Source organism: Zea mays, chromosome 2 (genome assembly GCF_902167145.1).
Source record: "Zea mays cultivar B73 chromosome 2, Zm-B73-REFERENCE-NAM-5.0, whole genome shotgun sequence".
In the NCBI taxonomy this organism is placed as follows: domain Eukaryota; kingdom Viridiplantae; phylum Streptophyta; class Magnoliopsida; order Poales; family Poaceae; genus Zea; species Zea mays.
The window spans coordinates 200,226,769-200,242,958 of NC_050097.1; the positions used below are offsets into that span (position 1 = coordinate 200,226,769).

General features: G+C 46.3%; 2 protein-coding genes across 2 annotated transcripts; one reads left to right on the forward strand and one right to left on the reverse strand.

Moving 5' to 3' along the window:
- The first annotated feature begins 1,660 nt into the window (after positions 1-1,660).
- Positions 1,661-3,715, forward strand: LOC100502386 (uncharacterized). The gene is given in 4 exon segments (NM_001196864.1): positions 1,661-2,739; positions 2,839-2,971; positions 3,065-3,149; positions 3,407-3,715. Coding segments are annotated over 4 exon segments (1,440 nt in total). The 5' UTR covers positions 1,661-1,720; the 3' UTR covers positions 3,610-3,715.
- Positions 3,716-6,244: 2,529 nt separating this feature from the next.
- On the reverse strand, positions 6,245-7,553 carry LOC100501092 (uncharacterized). The gene is made up of 2 exons (XM_034059676.2): positions 6,883-7,553; positions 6,245-6,780 (listed from the first exon to the last, which is right to left on the reverse strand). The coding sequence occupies exons 1-2, from the start codon at positions 7,209-7,211 to the stop codon at positions 6,573-6,575; spliced, it is 537 nt and encodes a 178-aa protein (XP_033915567.1). The 5' UTR covers positions 7,212-7,553; the 3' UTR covers positions 6,245-6,572.
- Between the last annotated feature and the right edge of the window lie 8,637 nt (positions 7,554-16,190).

The window sequence follows — 16,190 nt, forward strand, 5'->3', positions numbered from 1 at the left end:
TACCTGTACATGTGGGCCGGCCTGGCCCGACATGGCACAGGCCCACAAAAGCACGGCCCATAAAGGCACGGCCCACAAAAGCACATATCTAATTATGGGTCGTGCCGTGCCAGCACGTATGCCCAGTCATCGGCCCACGGCATGGCCCACAACTAGTTATGTGTGTGAGGCCAGTCCAAATAGCCCAAAATACCTAAATGTGTCAGACCGACCCATATACATACAACAATAATACATAAACAAAAAGTATAGAATATATATATGACCAAAATAAAACTAAGACGTTGTGGATGCACATTAAGGGTCTGTTTGGTTGGGCTGTGGCTGTGAAAAAAGTTGCTGTGGGCTGTGAGCTGTGGAAAAAGCTGTTGTAGGCTGTAAGCCGTTAAAAAGCTAAAAACTGTTTGGTGGAAACCACTAAAAGTCGTTAAAAGTTCTTCGATATATGTTTTCACAGTTTCATTCGAAAAGCCACTAAAATCAGGTTTAGGGGTGCTTTCATATTTGCACTGTGAGAAAGCCAGCTTTTAGAAAAAGCTACTTCCTGGATCTAACCCTTTGGTTGGCTTTCGGCTTTTAGGGGGCAAAAGCCAAAAGCCAAAAGTCAAACCAAACACACCCTAAAAACCTTTCTACATCTAGCTCAGAAATAATATTCAGTTCTCTGTTCAGTGTTTAATTAAGTCAGTGTTAAATTAAGTACTATACAGCCATACAGAATACATATACAATAATCATCATCACTATTCACTATCCTCATCTAGGTATTGGTGGTCTATTGAAGCTCTAGATTCTCCAAGTTGTGCTGGTCATATGAGTTTTGACGGACCTTAGTTAAATACCAAGTCTATATTTAGTGGGCCTCGATGTGCCTTAGTTAAATGGGCCGTGCCAGACCGGCCCATGGGCTTGACTTGAGGCCCAGGCACGACCCACATATTGGGTCGTGCCGGCCCAGGCCCACAATTAGGTTGGGCCGTGCCAGATCTGGGTCGTGCCAAAAATTGTGTGTTTTGGGCCGGCCTATTAGGCACAGCACAAATGTACACCTATAAGTGCAAGAACTCCCTCCCTGGACAGGAGTTCAAATCCCCGAGAGCTCAGGGTTCACTTTGTTAAATTTAGGACCTACCTGTGATGGTCTTTGAACACGTGCAGATTGCGAGCGGAGTACCAAACAAAGGGCTCTTTACAAAGTTTCCCCGGCCACATTAACCACGCACACCCCCTGTCCGATGGGTTCCCATCCAATGTCCCTGATTAATCCGCTCAAACCGGTACGCTCGTTCAAATATTTCTACAATTAAGCCTCTGTCGTCCATTGATGATATGGCATTCTGTAATTTTTTCAGTTCAAAAATATAATTTTAAACATTTTAAATGTAAAATGAAAAGGCTATCGCTAAGCCCGTATCTCTCTTTCGGCCGCCCAGACATGGCAAGCGGCCTGGCGCTCGCGAACAGAAGGCCCGCCAAGCCCAAGTGTGCAAAAGGCCGAAGATAAACTTTCCGTTCTCGTCCACGCGCCTTTCCTTTTGAGCGCCGCATCGCACCACCCCCGCGCTCACGTTTTGCTCGCTCTGCCTTCGCGTTCGCATTCGCTCTCGCCGTCACAAAAACCTCGCCGCCGGCATTCCCTAGTTCACCTTCCCCTCGCAATGCCCTCCTCCTGAACCCTAGCTCCGGCTCAGTACCATCCTCCACCCCTCTCTCCGTCGCGATGGACGAGGACTGGAGCACCGATCCCGCTCACCGCCGACGTCGCCTCCTCTTGCCGACGAGCTGTCAGACCCAGACCCAGAACCCGCCACAGACACAGCCCCCGCTCCCCATGGACCTCGCCTCCCAGTACAACCGACGCTTTGCACCGTCACTTTTCCTCCCACCGATGGCGCCCCGCCTGGCTTCCAGCTCCGGCTTCTCGGTCTTCAGCAACTACCAGAGCCCGCCGACGCTCGTGCCCACGGCGGCGGGCGCCGGATCGCATCTCGCTCGGTCGCTCCCGAAGCTGCCTCTTTTCTCCATGGACTCTCTAGGTCTTCTCCCGTACTCCACCAATCCTGCGGCGGGGGCGGCGGTCCCGCGTTCCCTGTCGTCGCCTGGCGGCTCCGAGCAGCAAGTGCCGTCCGCGTCCGGCCTGCCGCCGCGCGGGGCGGGGCACCGGAGGTCCCGTAGCGATTTCCTCGTCGGGTTCTCGCGCCCGAATCAGCTCTCCCTGCCGATGACTCCTGCAGCTGGGGAATACAGGTCGAGGGAAGCCTCCGTACTCGAGGAGCTATTCCGCTCGTACAGGGACCCGAATCTCAGCTCCTCCGGGGATAACAACAGTGAAAGGAACGATCACTTAGGCAGACAACTCACCGGCCAAGGCGCTTGGAGCCCCGGTGATAGCAGCGACAATGACGCTGAGAGCTGGGCGGCTAGTGGCAGCGCAGCCGCAGGCACCAGCGCTAGCCATAGCCATACTCGCCATTGCCGCAGCCTGTCGGTGGACAGCATCATGGGCAATCTCAACTTTGGAGGCCTGGGCCAGGTTTCTCTGAGACTGCCGCCTCCGTCTCCGGTGGCAGGCGCCGGCGGCAGCCTCTCGCGTGCTGGAAGTGGGGCATCGGGCGGTGCGGTTGCGACTGCCTCTTCTCAACCTGCCAACGGAGAGTTCAGCGAGTCTGAGATGAAAAAGATCATGGCCAATGATCGCCTTGCTGAGCTCGCTCTTGTTGATCCTAGGAGGGTCAAGAGGTTCGAATTTTCTGGAGCTCATCATGTGAGAGGATTCTCAGCCTCCATATTGGTTTGGTTTGCTGAAATCGTGTGTTTTTTTTCTGGTAAAATTTGCAGGATTCTAGCTAATCGGATCTCGGCAGCGAAGTCTAAGGAGCGCAAGGTGAAGTACATGGGTGAGCTTGAGCGCAAGGTTCGTGTGCTGCAGATGGAAACTAGTACGTTATCTTCAAAAGCAGCATCGTCGCAGGTTTGTTCTCTGAGGCTATGAATGTGCTGATCATTTCGGTGTACGTTGGCCCAAGTTTTGGCACTGCTTTACTGCCTTAATATCTATTCGCAGAGGGAATGCGAGGCACTTAGAATTCTGAACAATGAGATGAAGATCAGGCTGCAAGCAATGGAGCAGCAAGCACAGCTGAAAGATGGTACGTTTTACGAGGAGATTGGATGGAATAATTCTGAATGAGTTTCTTTACATGCTATTGCTTCAACGTAGACGGACCTGGCATCCATGCTATTGCTTTGTCTCTCTCACCGTTCTCTAATTGACTGTATAGTTCACTGACATGTCAGGGGAATTTCCATTGATCTATTACAAGTTCTTATGATTTATGTGTGCAATCTTGTTTTCTTAGCGTATTCAACTACTGATTGTATTATTGCTACATTGTTCTGTATCCAGCTCTGAATGAAGCACTGACTGCTGAAGTGCAGCGCCTGAAACAAATTGCTGGTGAGGCCAGTGATCCTCATGTGCCGAATATGAGCCGCAAGATTGTCGAACAGCAGCTGCAGAAGCAGCCATCGGAGGCCCAGCTGGCTGAGCAGCAGCAGCCACAGGAATCAGAGGAGTTCAAAGCTCAGCAGAAGCAGTGGAACCATTAATAAGACGCGTTTCACAGAGGACATGCTTGAAGGTCTAATCCATACAGCAGATCCATGAAGGGACACCTTGTGTTCTCCCGGACATTCGTTTTTTTTTTTTTTCCTTAGGTTTTAGAACGACAGCGGTTGGACATCCTGTCTTTTGTGGTTTCTTGCAAAGGTATTTGGTTGGTTGGCAGTTGGTAATGCATGGTGTGGGTTCTGTGTTGTACAAGCTTCCAGTCTCTTTAGTTTTCCGCTAGAGCTATTCAAACCATTTTCTGGTACATTTGTGTAGCGAATTCAAGGGGGCAATTTGTGGGGTACAACATATTGTGTAGACGCGGATGCGTGAGATCATGCAGCTTGTATTCTTATTCATTAGTCATTGTATTAAGAAGTTCAGATGGAATTGTCATAGTTGATGTTTATGTTTTAGCATGATTTGCTATTGATCTTGTCGTCCAACGCAGCGTTGCAGATGATCTGCCCAATGGTGCTGCTATGTTGTATCTGCTGTTGTTTTGTAGGCTCTGGCTCTGCGAAAGTTTGGTGCGGACTTCGGTTACACTTACCGTGGTTGTTATTTATTTGACCGCACGTAGAAGGCGTATCCTGCATAAGCATGTGTAAAACAAGTCATTTTTACCTGCATCTACAGATACGCAGAAAACGGTTGTACTTGTATCTGGCACGACACGCTCGCACGAACGTGGCTACGCGCGTGCACCCAACCAATCAGTTGTTTTCTGCGGACGCACAACCAATTAGTTTCTTACCGTGGTTGCTATGTTGTATGGCTGAACCTGGCTCGTGTCTAGTGAGTCTGGCTCTAACTAAATGAGAATATATAATATCTTCTGATTGGTTGTATGTATGTGTCTAACCTTGTTCATTAGAGATTATGTTTGATTGGTTGTATAAAAATTGAAAAAATAAATAAAAAAACTATTAATAGACACTAATTATATGTTAAAATTATTTAACAGACACCAATTATATAATAATAGAAACTAATTATATGTTAATAGACTTAATCTTAAACATATTTTTTGAAATATATATAACATGTGTGGTCTAGTTTTATTAAAAATGTCAGAAACACAGCAGTGATTAAATATTTTAATTAGAAAATAATAAAGAATAAACTAAAAACCAATCTAGAAGTGTGTGTCCGTGCGTGCATGTGGCTTGCTCCCTCTAGCATACACGTGCGGAAACAAGCTTGGGGACATTACTAGCTAGGGATGACAACTGGTCGTTCAAGTACGTTGGAGCAAAAATCCGCTCTTGATCACATACGTGAAGTCTATCTAAATTTATCCGCGATCCCATCCGTGGGTGCCATTTCAAACCTACACCCGAACCCATCGAATTTCGGGTGGATTTCAAGTCACCCGTGGTTTTTTACTCACTGTACATTTTTAAATAATAATTTAGCTATAAACAATTAAGTGCCAGTAATACTTGAGCTATATCTATGGATTTTAAGCATGCTCAATACATTTCATCAATCATTAGCCAATATACTTATTCAAACTAATTATTGTTGTATCTTAATCATTTTTACGCGAAATAAAGAATGTAGCAAATTTTAGGTTGGGTGTGGGTCACCCATGGATTGAAAAAAATTGAAACTCGCACCCACACTCGCGAAACTTTAGGTTAGGTACGGGTTGTAGCCCCAGGGTCAATACCCTCATCCATACCCGCACACATAGGGTCGGGTATCTATCGGGATTCGGGGTTGCAGGTTAAATTATTATCCCTATTTCTAACGGGTTTGGCTGAGAGTGCTTTAAAAATCGTGTCGGTCTAGATTCATATTTGAAGGCAACCAAATAACTATTACTTTAAGGATCAGCGGAGGCAGTTACACGCCGGAAGATGGCAACCAATCACGTCCTTGAGTGCTTGTACATATATATTGTCACAGATAGGGCTGAAAAAAGCTCGTGAGCCGGCTCGGCTCGGAGAAGTTCTCATGCCTGAATGAGCTCGAGCTGAGCCTACTTTTATAGCTCGCTTAAACAGCGAGCCAAGTCGGCTCGCGAACCGACCAGATCATGTAGTGTTATATTGTGACAATATTTCCTTTATACCTTACTATGTTATTGATTTATTTTTTATGGACATAAGGCTAGATATAGTTTCAAATATATTTATGAATTTTTGGTATATATTTTTTATTTTATATATAATAAAAATATATAATTTATATTTTAAATTAGATTTAGTGTGGCGGCTCGTGAGTCTAAACGAGTCCAAGCCGAACCTGATCTCCGAGCTTATTGTAATGCGTCCGAGCCGAACTGACCTTGGCTCGCTACGTGACTAAGCCCAGCCCTGGTGACAGATACTTGAAAACAGTAGCGTGTAACAAAGGATCTTGCTTTGTCTAGACTTTTGTCAAAGAAAAAGGGCAGATAGGTGGAGAAGAAAGCAGAGCACCCGGGTTTTGAGGTCCTCGTGCCTAACTAGATATGCTGAAGTCTCCAGCAGAGAGAAAAGGCAGGGAAGATTCGTTCCTGATCTAACCCTTTCATTTCAGAAGAACTGGCTGACTAGCATTGCCTCTTTCTGTTTTGTACTCCAAACTTTTTTTTATTTGTTGTAGTTTAGTTTTTAAAAAAAGATAAATATTCGAGAACGAAGGTAATAATTAACTTGACCGTGTTCTTATATGACCAAAAGAGTTAGTTCTTGCCAACAAAATCTAGTTAATCCGCGCACTTATAATGTACAGACACCATGGCGCAGAGCACCCCAAGAGAGCTCCAGGAACCTGGCGGTTTATGTATGAGCAGTTGAGCACAGAGCCACACAGACATGGCGGAGCAGCCAAGCAGATGGCCTCCTAGGGCTACGAGTTCACTGGCCTGTCTCCTGTCCACACAAGTAGCACAAGCACCAACGACGAGGGTGACGCGAGCTCGCTACTTCATGTTCAGCAGGCAGGCAGGCAGAGGATCGAAGCAGCAACCTCACGCAGCTCCCGCTCCTGGCTCTGGCACGGCCGCCGTCCTGGACGACAGGTTCTGGAGCAGCGCGAGGTTCTCGCGGCGGAGCGCGCTGGCCCTCTCCCGGAGCCTCTCGTTCTCTGCGATGATGCACCGGTTCTCCAGATACAGCTTCAGGTTCACCATCTCCATGGCCTCTGCTCCTCCGTCTCGCAACCTCCTCAGCCTCAACCTGCATGCATGCGTACGTACGTGTGGCGCGTGTGTGGTTGCAGGAAACTGTTGCTGCTGGGCAGAGGAATCTTGAGAAACTCGAACAGAGCACGCTAGTTACCTCCTCCTTCTCCTGACGGCCAGCGTCTTCTTTAGCTGCCGCTCGAGGTTGACGACGACAAGAGACGGGTGCTCCTTGCCGCTGCCGCTGCTGCTCCAGAACCAGGAGCCGGAGCACATGTTGCTGTGGACGGCCGATGGCGTAGGCGGCCTGCTCCTAGCTAGATTCTTCAGAGCTCGGCGACTTAATTTGGAGATGAAGTGTTCCAAGGGCTTCAAGGCTATATATAAAGATAGATCTCGCCTCGCCTCGCCTCGCCTCAGGGCTTGGGTGGTCGCTTTAGGTTTTTTGTTTGGTGGTGCATGCACGCATTGACGCGCGCGACGCATGTGAGCCGAGAGAGAGAGAGAGATGGAGGCAGCAGGGCAGCTAGCTCCTCCTCTCCATCATGGAGCATGGACTACGGCATGGCATGGGCCAATGGATCTTCCGGCCGCTAATCATTTAGCAGCATATTTCCGTCGGAAACCAAAACAAAAAAAAAGGAGGGATGAGAGGAGCTGGAGAAATCGACGACGACGACGAGAGAGTATGGATCGACGGCGAGACGAGACAGCACGATCCCTGTTGACATGAGTGAGTAGGTTGGGGAGAACGGAGAGAAGACTACAAATAAAGGGAATCATTTCGTCGTTTGGGTTGTGCAGGAGGAAGCTCCCAGATTTGAAAACGAATCGGCTGAATAATTGCGCTCTCACAGTACTCTCTCTGTAACTTCTCGCCTTTTTGTTTTCCTTTTGGAGGGGTAAAGTGAACACATACGTCAAAGCAAAATGGCCGTGCATTATTGATTTCTTGGGCCGGGCGTTGCATGATGAAGCTTTTAGAGTTTTCTCGAGCACTCGCTCGATGGCGCAAGAGCAAGCAGGCGGCCGGCACGGGGGAGGTCAGATTCGCTTTCGAGCGTCGCATCCTTTTTGCTCGTGTGCGGTTTCTAATCTTCGCCAGAATGATGCCGCCTCAGCGCGCGCCTTTTTACGTCCGCGCGCGCTCTGCAAACATGTGAGCTGCCGTCTGCGTTCAGAACTCTCGCTGCGCTGTTCCGGCTGATGAGTCTACTGGGGGAATTCCATTTGGTTTCTATTCTATCGCGGACCTGAAAACGATCTGTCTGTCTGGCTGTCAGCACAGTTTCTGGCACCTTGGGAAGCCAGGTTTCCATGAGCCCTTCAATAATTCGACGCCGCCGTCTTCTTCATCCAGAAAGCCAGCCACAAAGCAGCAGCTATTGAGCTCCCGTTACTGCGTCACAGACCATCATGGAAGCGAGGATCCCTCGAGAGGCGAGAAAAAAAAAACTTTGAAGCAGGGAAGACACTTTGGGCCACTGCCCCCAGCTTTGGCCAAAAGTTGCTGCACTCATTGCACAGCACACACACACAAGGAAGGCAAAGCCAAGGAGGTAGACAAGAATTTGCATTTGACACCTCTAGATCGGCGGCGCCTGTGCTCTGGGTCCGCGCCGTCCCAGATGCTCACCGACGCGCGACGCATGTCCCGCCACCCGGCCCCGGCCCCGGCCCCGGTCCTGCGTCCACTCGATCGTTTGATCCATATCTTCGCCGACGCCGAGTGCAGGTTTTCTAGATTGACGGAAGACACAAGCACCACCATCCATCGTTGCTGCAGCTTTCGTGTAAATCAATCGTGGATCACATCAGGTAGCTGTGCAATGATCAACCATACATACACACATAATATACACATGTGATCCTCGTCCGGCAACAGCAACATTCGTGCTGGGTTGGTTTGATGGGCATGAACGGATGGACTTACGGGGTTTGCAGTGGTGGAGAACTCGAGATGGTATCAGGGTACTAACATTCAGTGCTCGAGACTGTTGCCATATATGGTTCAGGGATTGTTGTAGCACTATCAGTGAATGGTACCGTTGTTGTACTAGGAGACATATTTTGGACTGCTGCAGCACCATCACCTAATGGCACCATTGTAGCCTTTTGTTCCTTCTTATAAAAGAGAATGAAATAATTAAATACAACTAGACCCTAAATACAATTAAACAGAATCAAATTATTCAAATATTTTCTCATTTTTCTTATGTCCCTTTTTTTGAGCCCTAGTGCATCTTTTCAAGCCAACTTTTTTCGCTTTGAGCTTTTTGTCTCCACCTCCTCCTTCTTTAGTCGTGCTGTACTAACCAAATCACTTGGAGGAGTGATATTCGGGGGAGAAGTGATTGGATCCATTGTACTACTACAACCATTTGTTTCTTCCTCAGCTTGCTTGCTAAGGATGTCAAGTGTATTGTTTACTAATAAGGTACATCTTGGATAGCTAGCAGCTCTATGTGCTAAATTGAGAAACTTACGAGCCATATATTCGCAACGAATCATATCATCTAATCTTGGATTCTCTATTATGTTTTGACCTTGATTGTTCTATACAGTTCCACTACGAGCTTCTCGGGCCCATCGCTTCAATATATATTGTGTCAGTACTGACTTGCTATTCATAAGATCAAGAACTTTTAGAGCATGGCCACACAATATTCCAACTCTATTAAATTGTTCACAGTTGCAGTACTAGTTTGTTGTAATGGATCACTGATAACTCTGTACTCCTTCTCCAATGTAAAGTTTTCATCAAGACCCCAATTGCTACAAAAGGTATTCATTGTTTCTCTCTAAAGCTCTCGTGCATGCTGCCATTGATCTTTCATATTCACCTTGAAATTCTTCGAATATAATTGTTGTATACAACTTGCTAGGTTCGATCAACATAGGTGTCCTCATTTTGATTCTAGGCAATTTTTCCTTGATTCAAATTCTGCATTTAACTCGTTATTTCTTTTATCTTGCACCACTCTTTTTAAACTGCTTAAGAAACTGGATTACATCAAAATCAGATTTAAAGTAGCTATTCAAGTCACTGTTTAGACTCTCACTCATTTGTGTACTTCTCATCCCTAATGTGAACACAACCTTCATATAGCATTCAACACATTTTTCTTTCACATTGTATATACTATACAACCATGTTTTCTTGCTCACCTTTGTCCTCATGATGTTAAATGCATGTTCAAATGTGGCCTCATCTTCGTACCCATACATGCATGCACTAAAATCAAATAGAATACTTGGTTTTTTTAGGTTCTTTTCCTCAATATGATTGGGAAAAGTGTTTGATTCTTCATTATTTGATTCAGATAAATGTTTGTAAGCATTCTGCATAATATGAAAAGTGCACAAACCATGCCATGTTTCTACAAACACTTCCTTAACTGCTTTCCACATTGCCGAACCTTGATCGATATAGATTGTTTTAGGTTGCTTATTGTTATGTGCTTTCAAGGACTCATACATGAGAACTGCATCAAAAACAATGGTTTCCCTAAAATGATTGAATCCAACAAATACGCTAAAAGGTCTGCTCTCCTTGTTTGTCCCAAATGTAGTGTCAAAACTAACAACATCACCAAAATATGCATAGTCAGTAAGCATTCTAGCATCCACCCAGAGTATGTTTGCTATTTGCTCTTCTCGGTCCATCTGCAATGCATATTGAAATGATGGTTGGTTCTCTACAATTTTATCTTGAAAATACATAAGCATGCTTCCTGCTTGATCATATACCATTTCTCGTTGTCGTTTGCCTAGTAAATAGTTCTTGTGATCACGAAGAGTGTAACTGAGGTTATGGGAGCCACCAACTTGGAGACCAGCCAACCCATCTGCAGCGTTAGGTCTAATTCCAGCATCATCGTTTATCTCAATTTCAAAACCTTGTACCTCTGAAATTTTCCTTTGAGACACCATTAAGTATGGGTGAAAGGGAAATGTGCCCTTGGGCCATTTCTAAGTATTTTGGTGATTTAGTGTCCAACACAAGTGCCTAAGTGTAAAATGTGGACAAAGTACAAATCAAGGATAAAGATATGTTTCTCAGACTTAGTACATTGTTTTAGTGACTAATGTATTGTGTCTAAGTGTTGGAAACAGGAAAAATCGAATTGGAAATGAGATGGCTTTGTTCAGCCAAAGTCTGCTCAGTCTGGGAGCACCGGACTGTCCGGTGGTGCACCGGACAGTGTCCGGTGCGCCAGGCTGGCTCTGGCGAACAGGCCGCTCTTGGGAATTCATCGGCGACGTACGACTATAATTCACCGGACTGTCTGGTGTGCACCGGACTGTCCGGTGAGCCAACGGTCGGCCGGGCCAACGGTCGGCCGCGTGATCTGCGCGGGACACGTGGCCGAGCCAACGGCTAGAAGGGGGCACCGGACTGTCCGGTGTGCACCGGACATGTCCGGTGCGCCAACGGCTCTCAGGCTGCCAACGGTCGACTGCGCCACTTATGGAAAGAAATCGGGCACCGGACTGTCCGGTGCGCCAGTCGACAGAAGGCAAGATCAGCCTTCCTAGATTGCTCTCAACGGCTCCTAGCTGCCTTGGGGCTATAAAATGGACCCCTAGGCGCATGGAGGACAATACCAAGCATTCTTACAACATTCCTAAGCACCAAGACATCGATTCCGCGCCTTTGATTCTTTGCGATAGCAATTAGAGCTCTAGTTGAGTGGTGAACTCATTAAGTTGTGTTGTGAGCTCTCGTTGCGACTTGTGTGCGTGGTGTTGCTGTGATTTCTTGTCTTGAGTGTGTTGCTAATCCCTCCCTTGCTCTGTGCTTCTTTGTGAATTTCAAGTGTAAGGGCGAGAGGCTCCAAGTTGTGGAGATTCCTCGCAAACGGGATTGAGTAAAGCAAAGCAAAACACCATGGTATTCAAGTGGGTCTTTGGACCGCTTGATAGGGGTTGATTGCAACCCTCGTCCGTTAGGATGCCACAACGTGGAGTAGGCAAGCGTTGGTCTTGGCCGAACCACGGGATAACCACCGTGCCATCTCTGTGATTGTTTTCTTGTGGTTATTGTGTTTTGTTGAGATTCCTCTCTAGCCACTTGGCATTTACTGTGCTAACGCTTAACCAAGTTTTTGTGGCTTAAGTTTTCAAGATTTACAGGATCACCTATTCACCCCCCCTCTAGGTGCTCTCAATTGGTATCGGAGCCGTTCTCTTCACAAAGGGACTAAACGCTCGAAGAGATGGATCCTAAGGGGAAGGGTATCGTGATCAACGATAAAGAGAAGGAATCTTTCATCAACGAGCCAAAGGATGACAAGCCTACCGACTCGGGCTCGGGTCATAGACGGAAAGATGGGAAGAAGAAGAAGACAAGGCGCATTAAGGAGATCGTCTACTACGACGACAGTGATGAGTCCACTTCTTCCCACAAGGAAAACGACAACAACGACTACGACAAACGAAAGACGGTTAACTCGAACTTTTCTTTCGATTATTCGCGTATTCCTCAAAGTGCAAATGCTCATTTATTATCTATTCCACTTGGTAAACCTCCTCATTTTGATGGAGAGGACTACGGATTTTGGAGTCACAAAATGCGTAGTCACTTGTTCTCTCTCCATCCTAGTATATGGGAGATTGTAGAGAGTGGAATGCACTTTGATAGTTCGGATAGTCCCATGTTCATTAATGAGCAAATTCATAAGAATGCACAAGCTACTACTGTTCTTCTAGCTTCATTGTGCAGGGATGAATACCACAAAGTGAGCGGCTTGGATAACGCCAAGCAGATCTGGGACACCCTCAAGATTTCACATGAGGGGAACGACGTCACCTTGCTCACCAAGATGGAGTTGGTGGAGGGCGAGCTTGGACGATTCGCGATGATAAGGGGCGAGGAGCCGACACAAACATACAACCGGCTCAAGACCCTTATCAATAAAATAAGGAGCTACGGAAGCACGCGATGGACAGACCACGACGTCGTCCGATTGATGCTAAGGTCCTTTACCGTTCTTGATCCTCATTTGGTGAATAACATTCGTGAGAATCCTAGGTACACCAAAATGTCGCCCGAAGAAGTCCTTGGAAAATTCGTAAGCGGGCGAATGATGATCAAGGAAGCGAGGTACGTGGACGACGCTCTAAACGGTCCAATTAATGAGCCTCAACCCGTTGCTCTCAAGGCAACAAGGAGCAAGGAGGCGTTACCCAGCAAGGTAGCACAAATTGAGGCCGCCGGACTTAATGATGAAGAGATGGCTCTCATCATCAAGAGATTAAAGACGGCGCTTAAGGGTCGCAAGGGACAGCCAAGCAAGACCAAAGCCAAGGGGAAGCGCTCATGCTTCAAATGCGGTAAGATTGGTCATTTTATTGCTAACTGTCCCGATAATGAAAGTGACCAGGAACACGGGAGCAAGAGGGAAAAGAAGAAAAATTACAAGAAGGCCAAGGGCGAGGCACATCTAGGAAAGGAGTGGGACTCGGATTGCTCCTCCTCCGACTCCGACAATGAAGGACTCGCCGCCACCGCCTTCAACAAGTCATCTCTCTTCCCCAACGAGCGTCACACATGCCTTATGGCAAGGGAGAAGAAGGTATGTAGTCGAAACTCTACTTATGCTTCTTCAAGTGAGGACGAATCTAGTGATGAGGATGAAATAGATTATTCATGTTTATTTAAGGGCCTAGATAGAACCAAGGTAGATAAAATTAATGAATTGATTGATGCCTTGAATGATAAGAATAGGCTTTTAGAAAAACAAGAGGACTTGTTGTATGAAGAACATGACAAATTTGTAGAAGCACAAAAATCTCATGCCTTAGAAGTTAAGAGAAATGAAATGCTTTCTTGTGAATTATCTTCTTGCCATGAGACAATTTCTAGCTTAAGGAGCATTAATGATGATTTGAATGCTAAGTTAGAAATAGCTAGTAAATCAACAACTTGTGTAGAAAATGTTGTTATTTGCAATAGATGTAAAGATTTTGATATTGATGCTTGTAGTGAACACATAGCTTCTATTGCAAAGTTAAATGATGAAATGGCTAGTCTTAATGCCCAACTTAAGGCTAGCAGAAGTGATCTTGATAAACTAAAATTTGCTAGGGATGCCTACACGATTGGTAGACACCCCTCAATTAAGGATGGGCTTGGCTTCAAAAGGGAAGCCAAGAACTTAACAAGCCATAAGGCTCCCATCTCCGCCAAGGAGAAAGGGAAGGCCCCTATGGCAAGTAGTACTAAAAAGAATCATGCTTTTATGTACAATGATAGAAGACAGTCTCATAGGAGTTGTAATGCGTTTGATTCACATGCCTATGATTCTTATGCTATGTATGCTTCCAGTTCTTCCTATATGCATGGTAGAGATATGCCTAGGAAAAATATTCATCATGTGCCTAGAAAGAATATTGTTCATGCTCCTAGGAAAGTTATGAATGGACCCTCTACAATTTATCATGCTTTAAATGTTTCCTTTGCTATTTGTAGAAAGGATAGGAAGATAGTTGCTAGGAAGTTAGGGGCAAAATGCAAGGGTGATAAAACTTGCATTTGGGTCCCTAAGACAATTTTGACTAACCTTGTAGGACCCAACAAGAGTTGGGTACCTAAGACCCAAGCCTAAATTTGCCTTGCAGGTTTATGCATCCGGGGGCTCAAGCTGGATTATCGACAGCGGATGCACAAACCATATGACGGGGGAGAAGGAGATGTTCACCTCCTACGTCAAGAATAAGGATTCCCAAGATTCAATCATATTCGGTGATGGGAACCAAGGCAAGGTGAAAGGTTTAGGCAAGATTGCAATATCCAATGAGCACTCTATCTCTAATGTGTTTTTAGTTGAGTCTCTTGGATATAATTTACTATCTGTCAGTCAATTATGTAATATGGGATATAATTGTCTATTTACAAATGTAGATGTGTCTGTCTTTAGAAGATGTGATGGTTCACTAGCTTTTAAGGGTGTACTAGACGGCAAACTTTATTTAGTTGATTTTGCAAAAGAGGAGGCCGGTCTAGATGCATGCTTAATCGCTAAGACTAGCATGGGTTGGCTGTGGCATCGCCGCTTAGCACATGTGGGGATGAAGAACCTTCACAAGCTTCTAAAGGGAGAACACGTGATAGGTTTGACTAACGTGCAATTCGAAAAAGATAGACCTTGTGCAGCTTGTCAAGCAGGTAAACAAGTGGGAGGAGCACATCACAGCAAGAATGTGATGACCACCTCAAGACCTCTGGAGCTGCTGCATATGGACCTCTTCGGACCTGTCGCCTATCTGAGCATAGGAGGAAGTAAGTATGGTCTAGTTATTGTTGATGACTTTTCCCGCTTCACTTGGGTATTCTTTTTGCAGGATAAGTCTGAAACCCAAGGGACCCTTAAGCGCTTTCTAAGGAGAGCTCAAAATGAGTTTGAGCTCAAGGTAAAGAAGATAAGAAGCGACAACGGGTCCGAATTCAAGAATCTCCAAGTGGAGGAGTTCCTTGAGGAGGAGGGGATCAAGCACGAGTTCTCCGATCCCTACACACCTCAGCAAAATGGTGTGGTAGAGAGGAAGAACAGGACACTCATTGATATGGCAAGGACTATGCTTAGAGAGTTCAAGACCCCCGAGCGTTTTTGGTCGGAAGCCGTGAACACGGCTTGCCACGCCATCAACAGGGTCTACCTTCATCGCCTCCTCAAAAAGACTTCATATGAGCTGCTAACTGAGAGCAAGTTGTTGATCTTGATGATGTAGATGAAGAAGACGTTCCAACGGCCGCGATACGCACCATGGCGATTGGAGATGTACGGCCTCAGGAACAATTGGAGCAAGATCAACCGTCTTCCTCAACTATGGTGCATCCCCCAACCCAAGATGACGAACATGTACCTCAAGTGGAGGAGCATGATCAAGGGGGAGCACAGGATGTTCAAATTGAAGAGGAAGAAGCACCTCAGGCACCTCCAACCCAAGTTCGAGCGACGATCCAAAGGGATCATCCAGTCGATCAAATTTTGGGTGATATCAGCAAGGGAGTAACTACTCGTTCAAGATTAGTTAATTTTTGTGAGCATTACTCCTTTGTCTCTTCTATTGAGCCTTTCAGGGTAGAAGAGGCCTTGCTAGATCCGGACTGGTGTTGGCCATGCAGGAGGAACTCAACAACTTCAAGCGCAATGAAGTTTGGACACTGGTGCCTCGCCCCAAGCAAAATGTTGTGGGAACCAAGTGGGTGTTCCACAACAAACAGGACGAGCACGGAGTGGTGACAAGGAACAAGGCTCGACTTGTGGCAAAAGGTTATGCCCAAGTCACAGGTTTGGACTTTGAGGAGACATTCGCTCCTGTGGCTAGGCTAGAATCAATTCGTATTTTTCTAGCATATGCCGCTCACCATTCCTTCAGGTTGTACCAAATGGATGTGAAGAGCGCTTTCCTCAACGGGCCGATCAAGGAGGAGGTGTACGTGGAGCTGAGAGCACCTAG

Coding starts and splice junctions, on each gene's coding strand:
- LOC100501092 (XM_034059676.2), bottom strand. CDS start 7,211: ATGCGTCGCGCGCGTCAATGCGTGCATGCACCACCAAACAAAAAACCT. Junction 6,781..6,882: donor GCCGTCAGGAGAAGGAGGAG/GTAACTAGCGTG, acceptor GCATGCATGCAG/GTTGAGGCTGAGGAGGTTGC.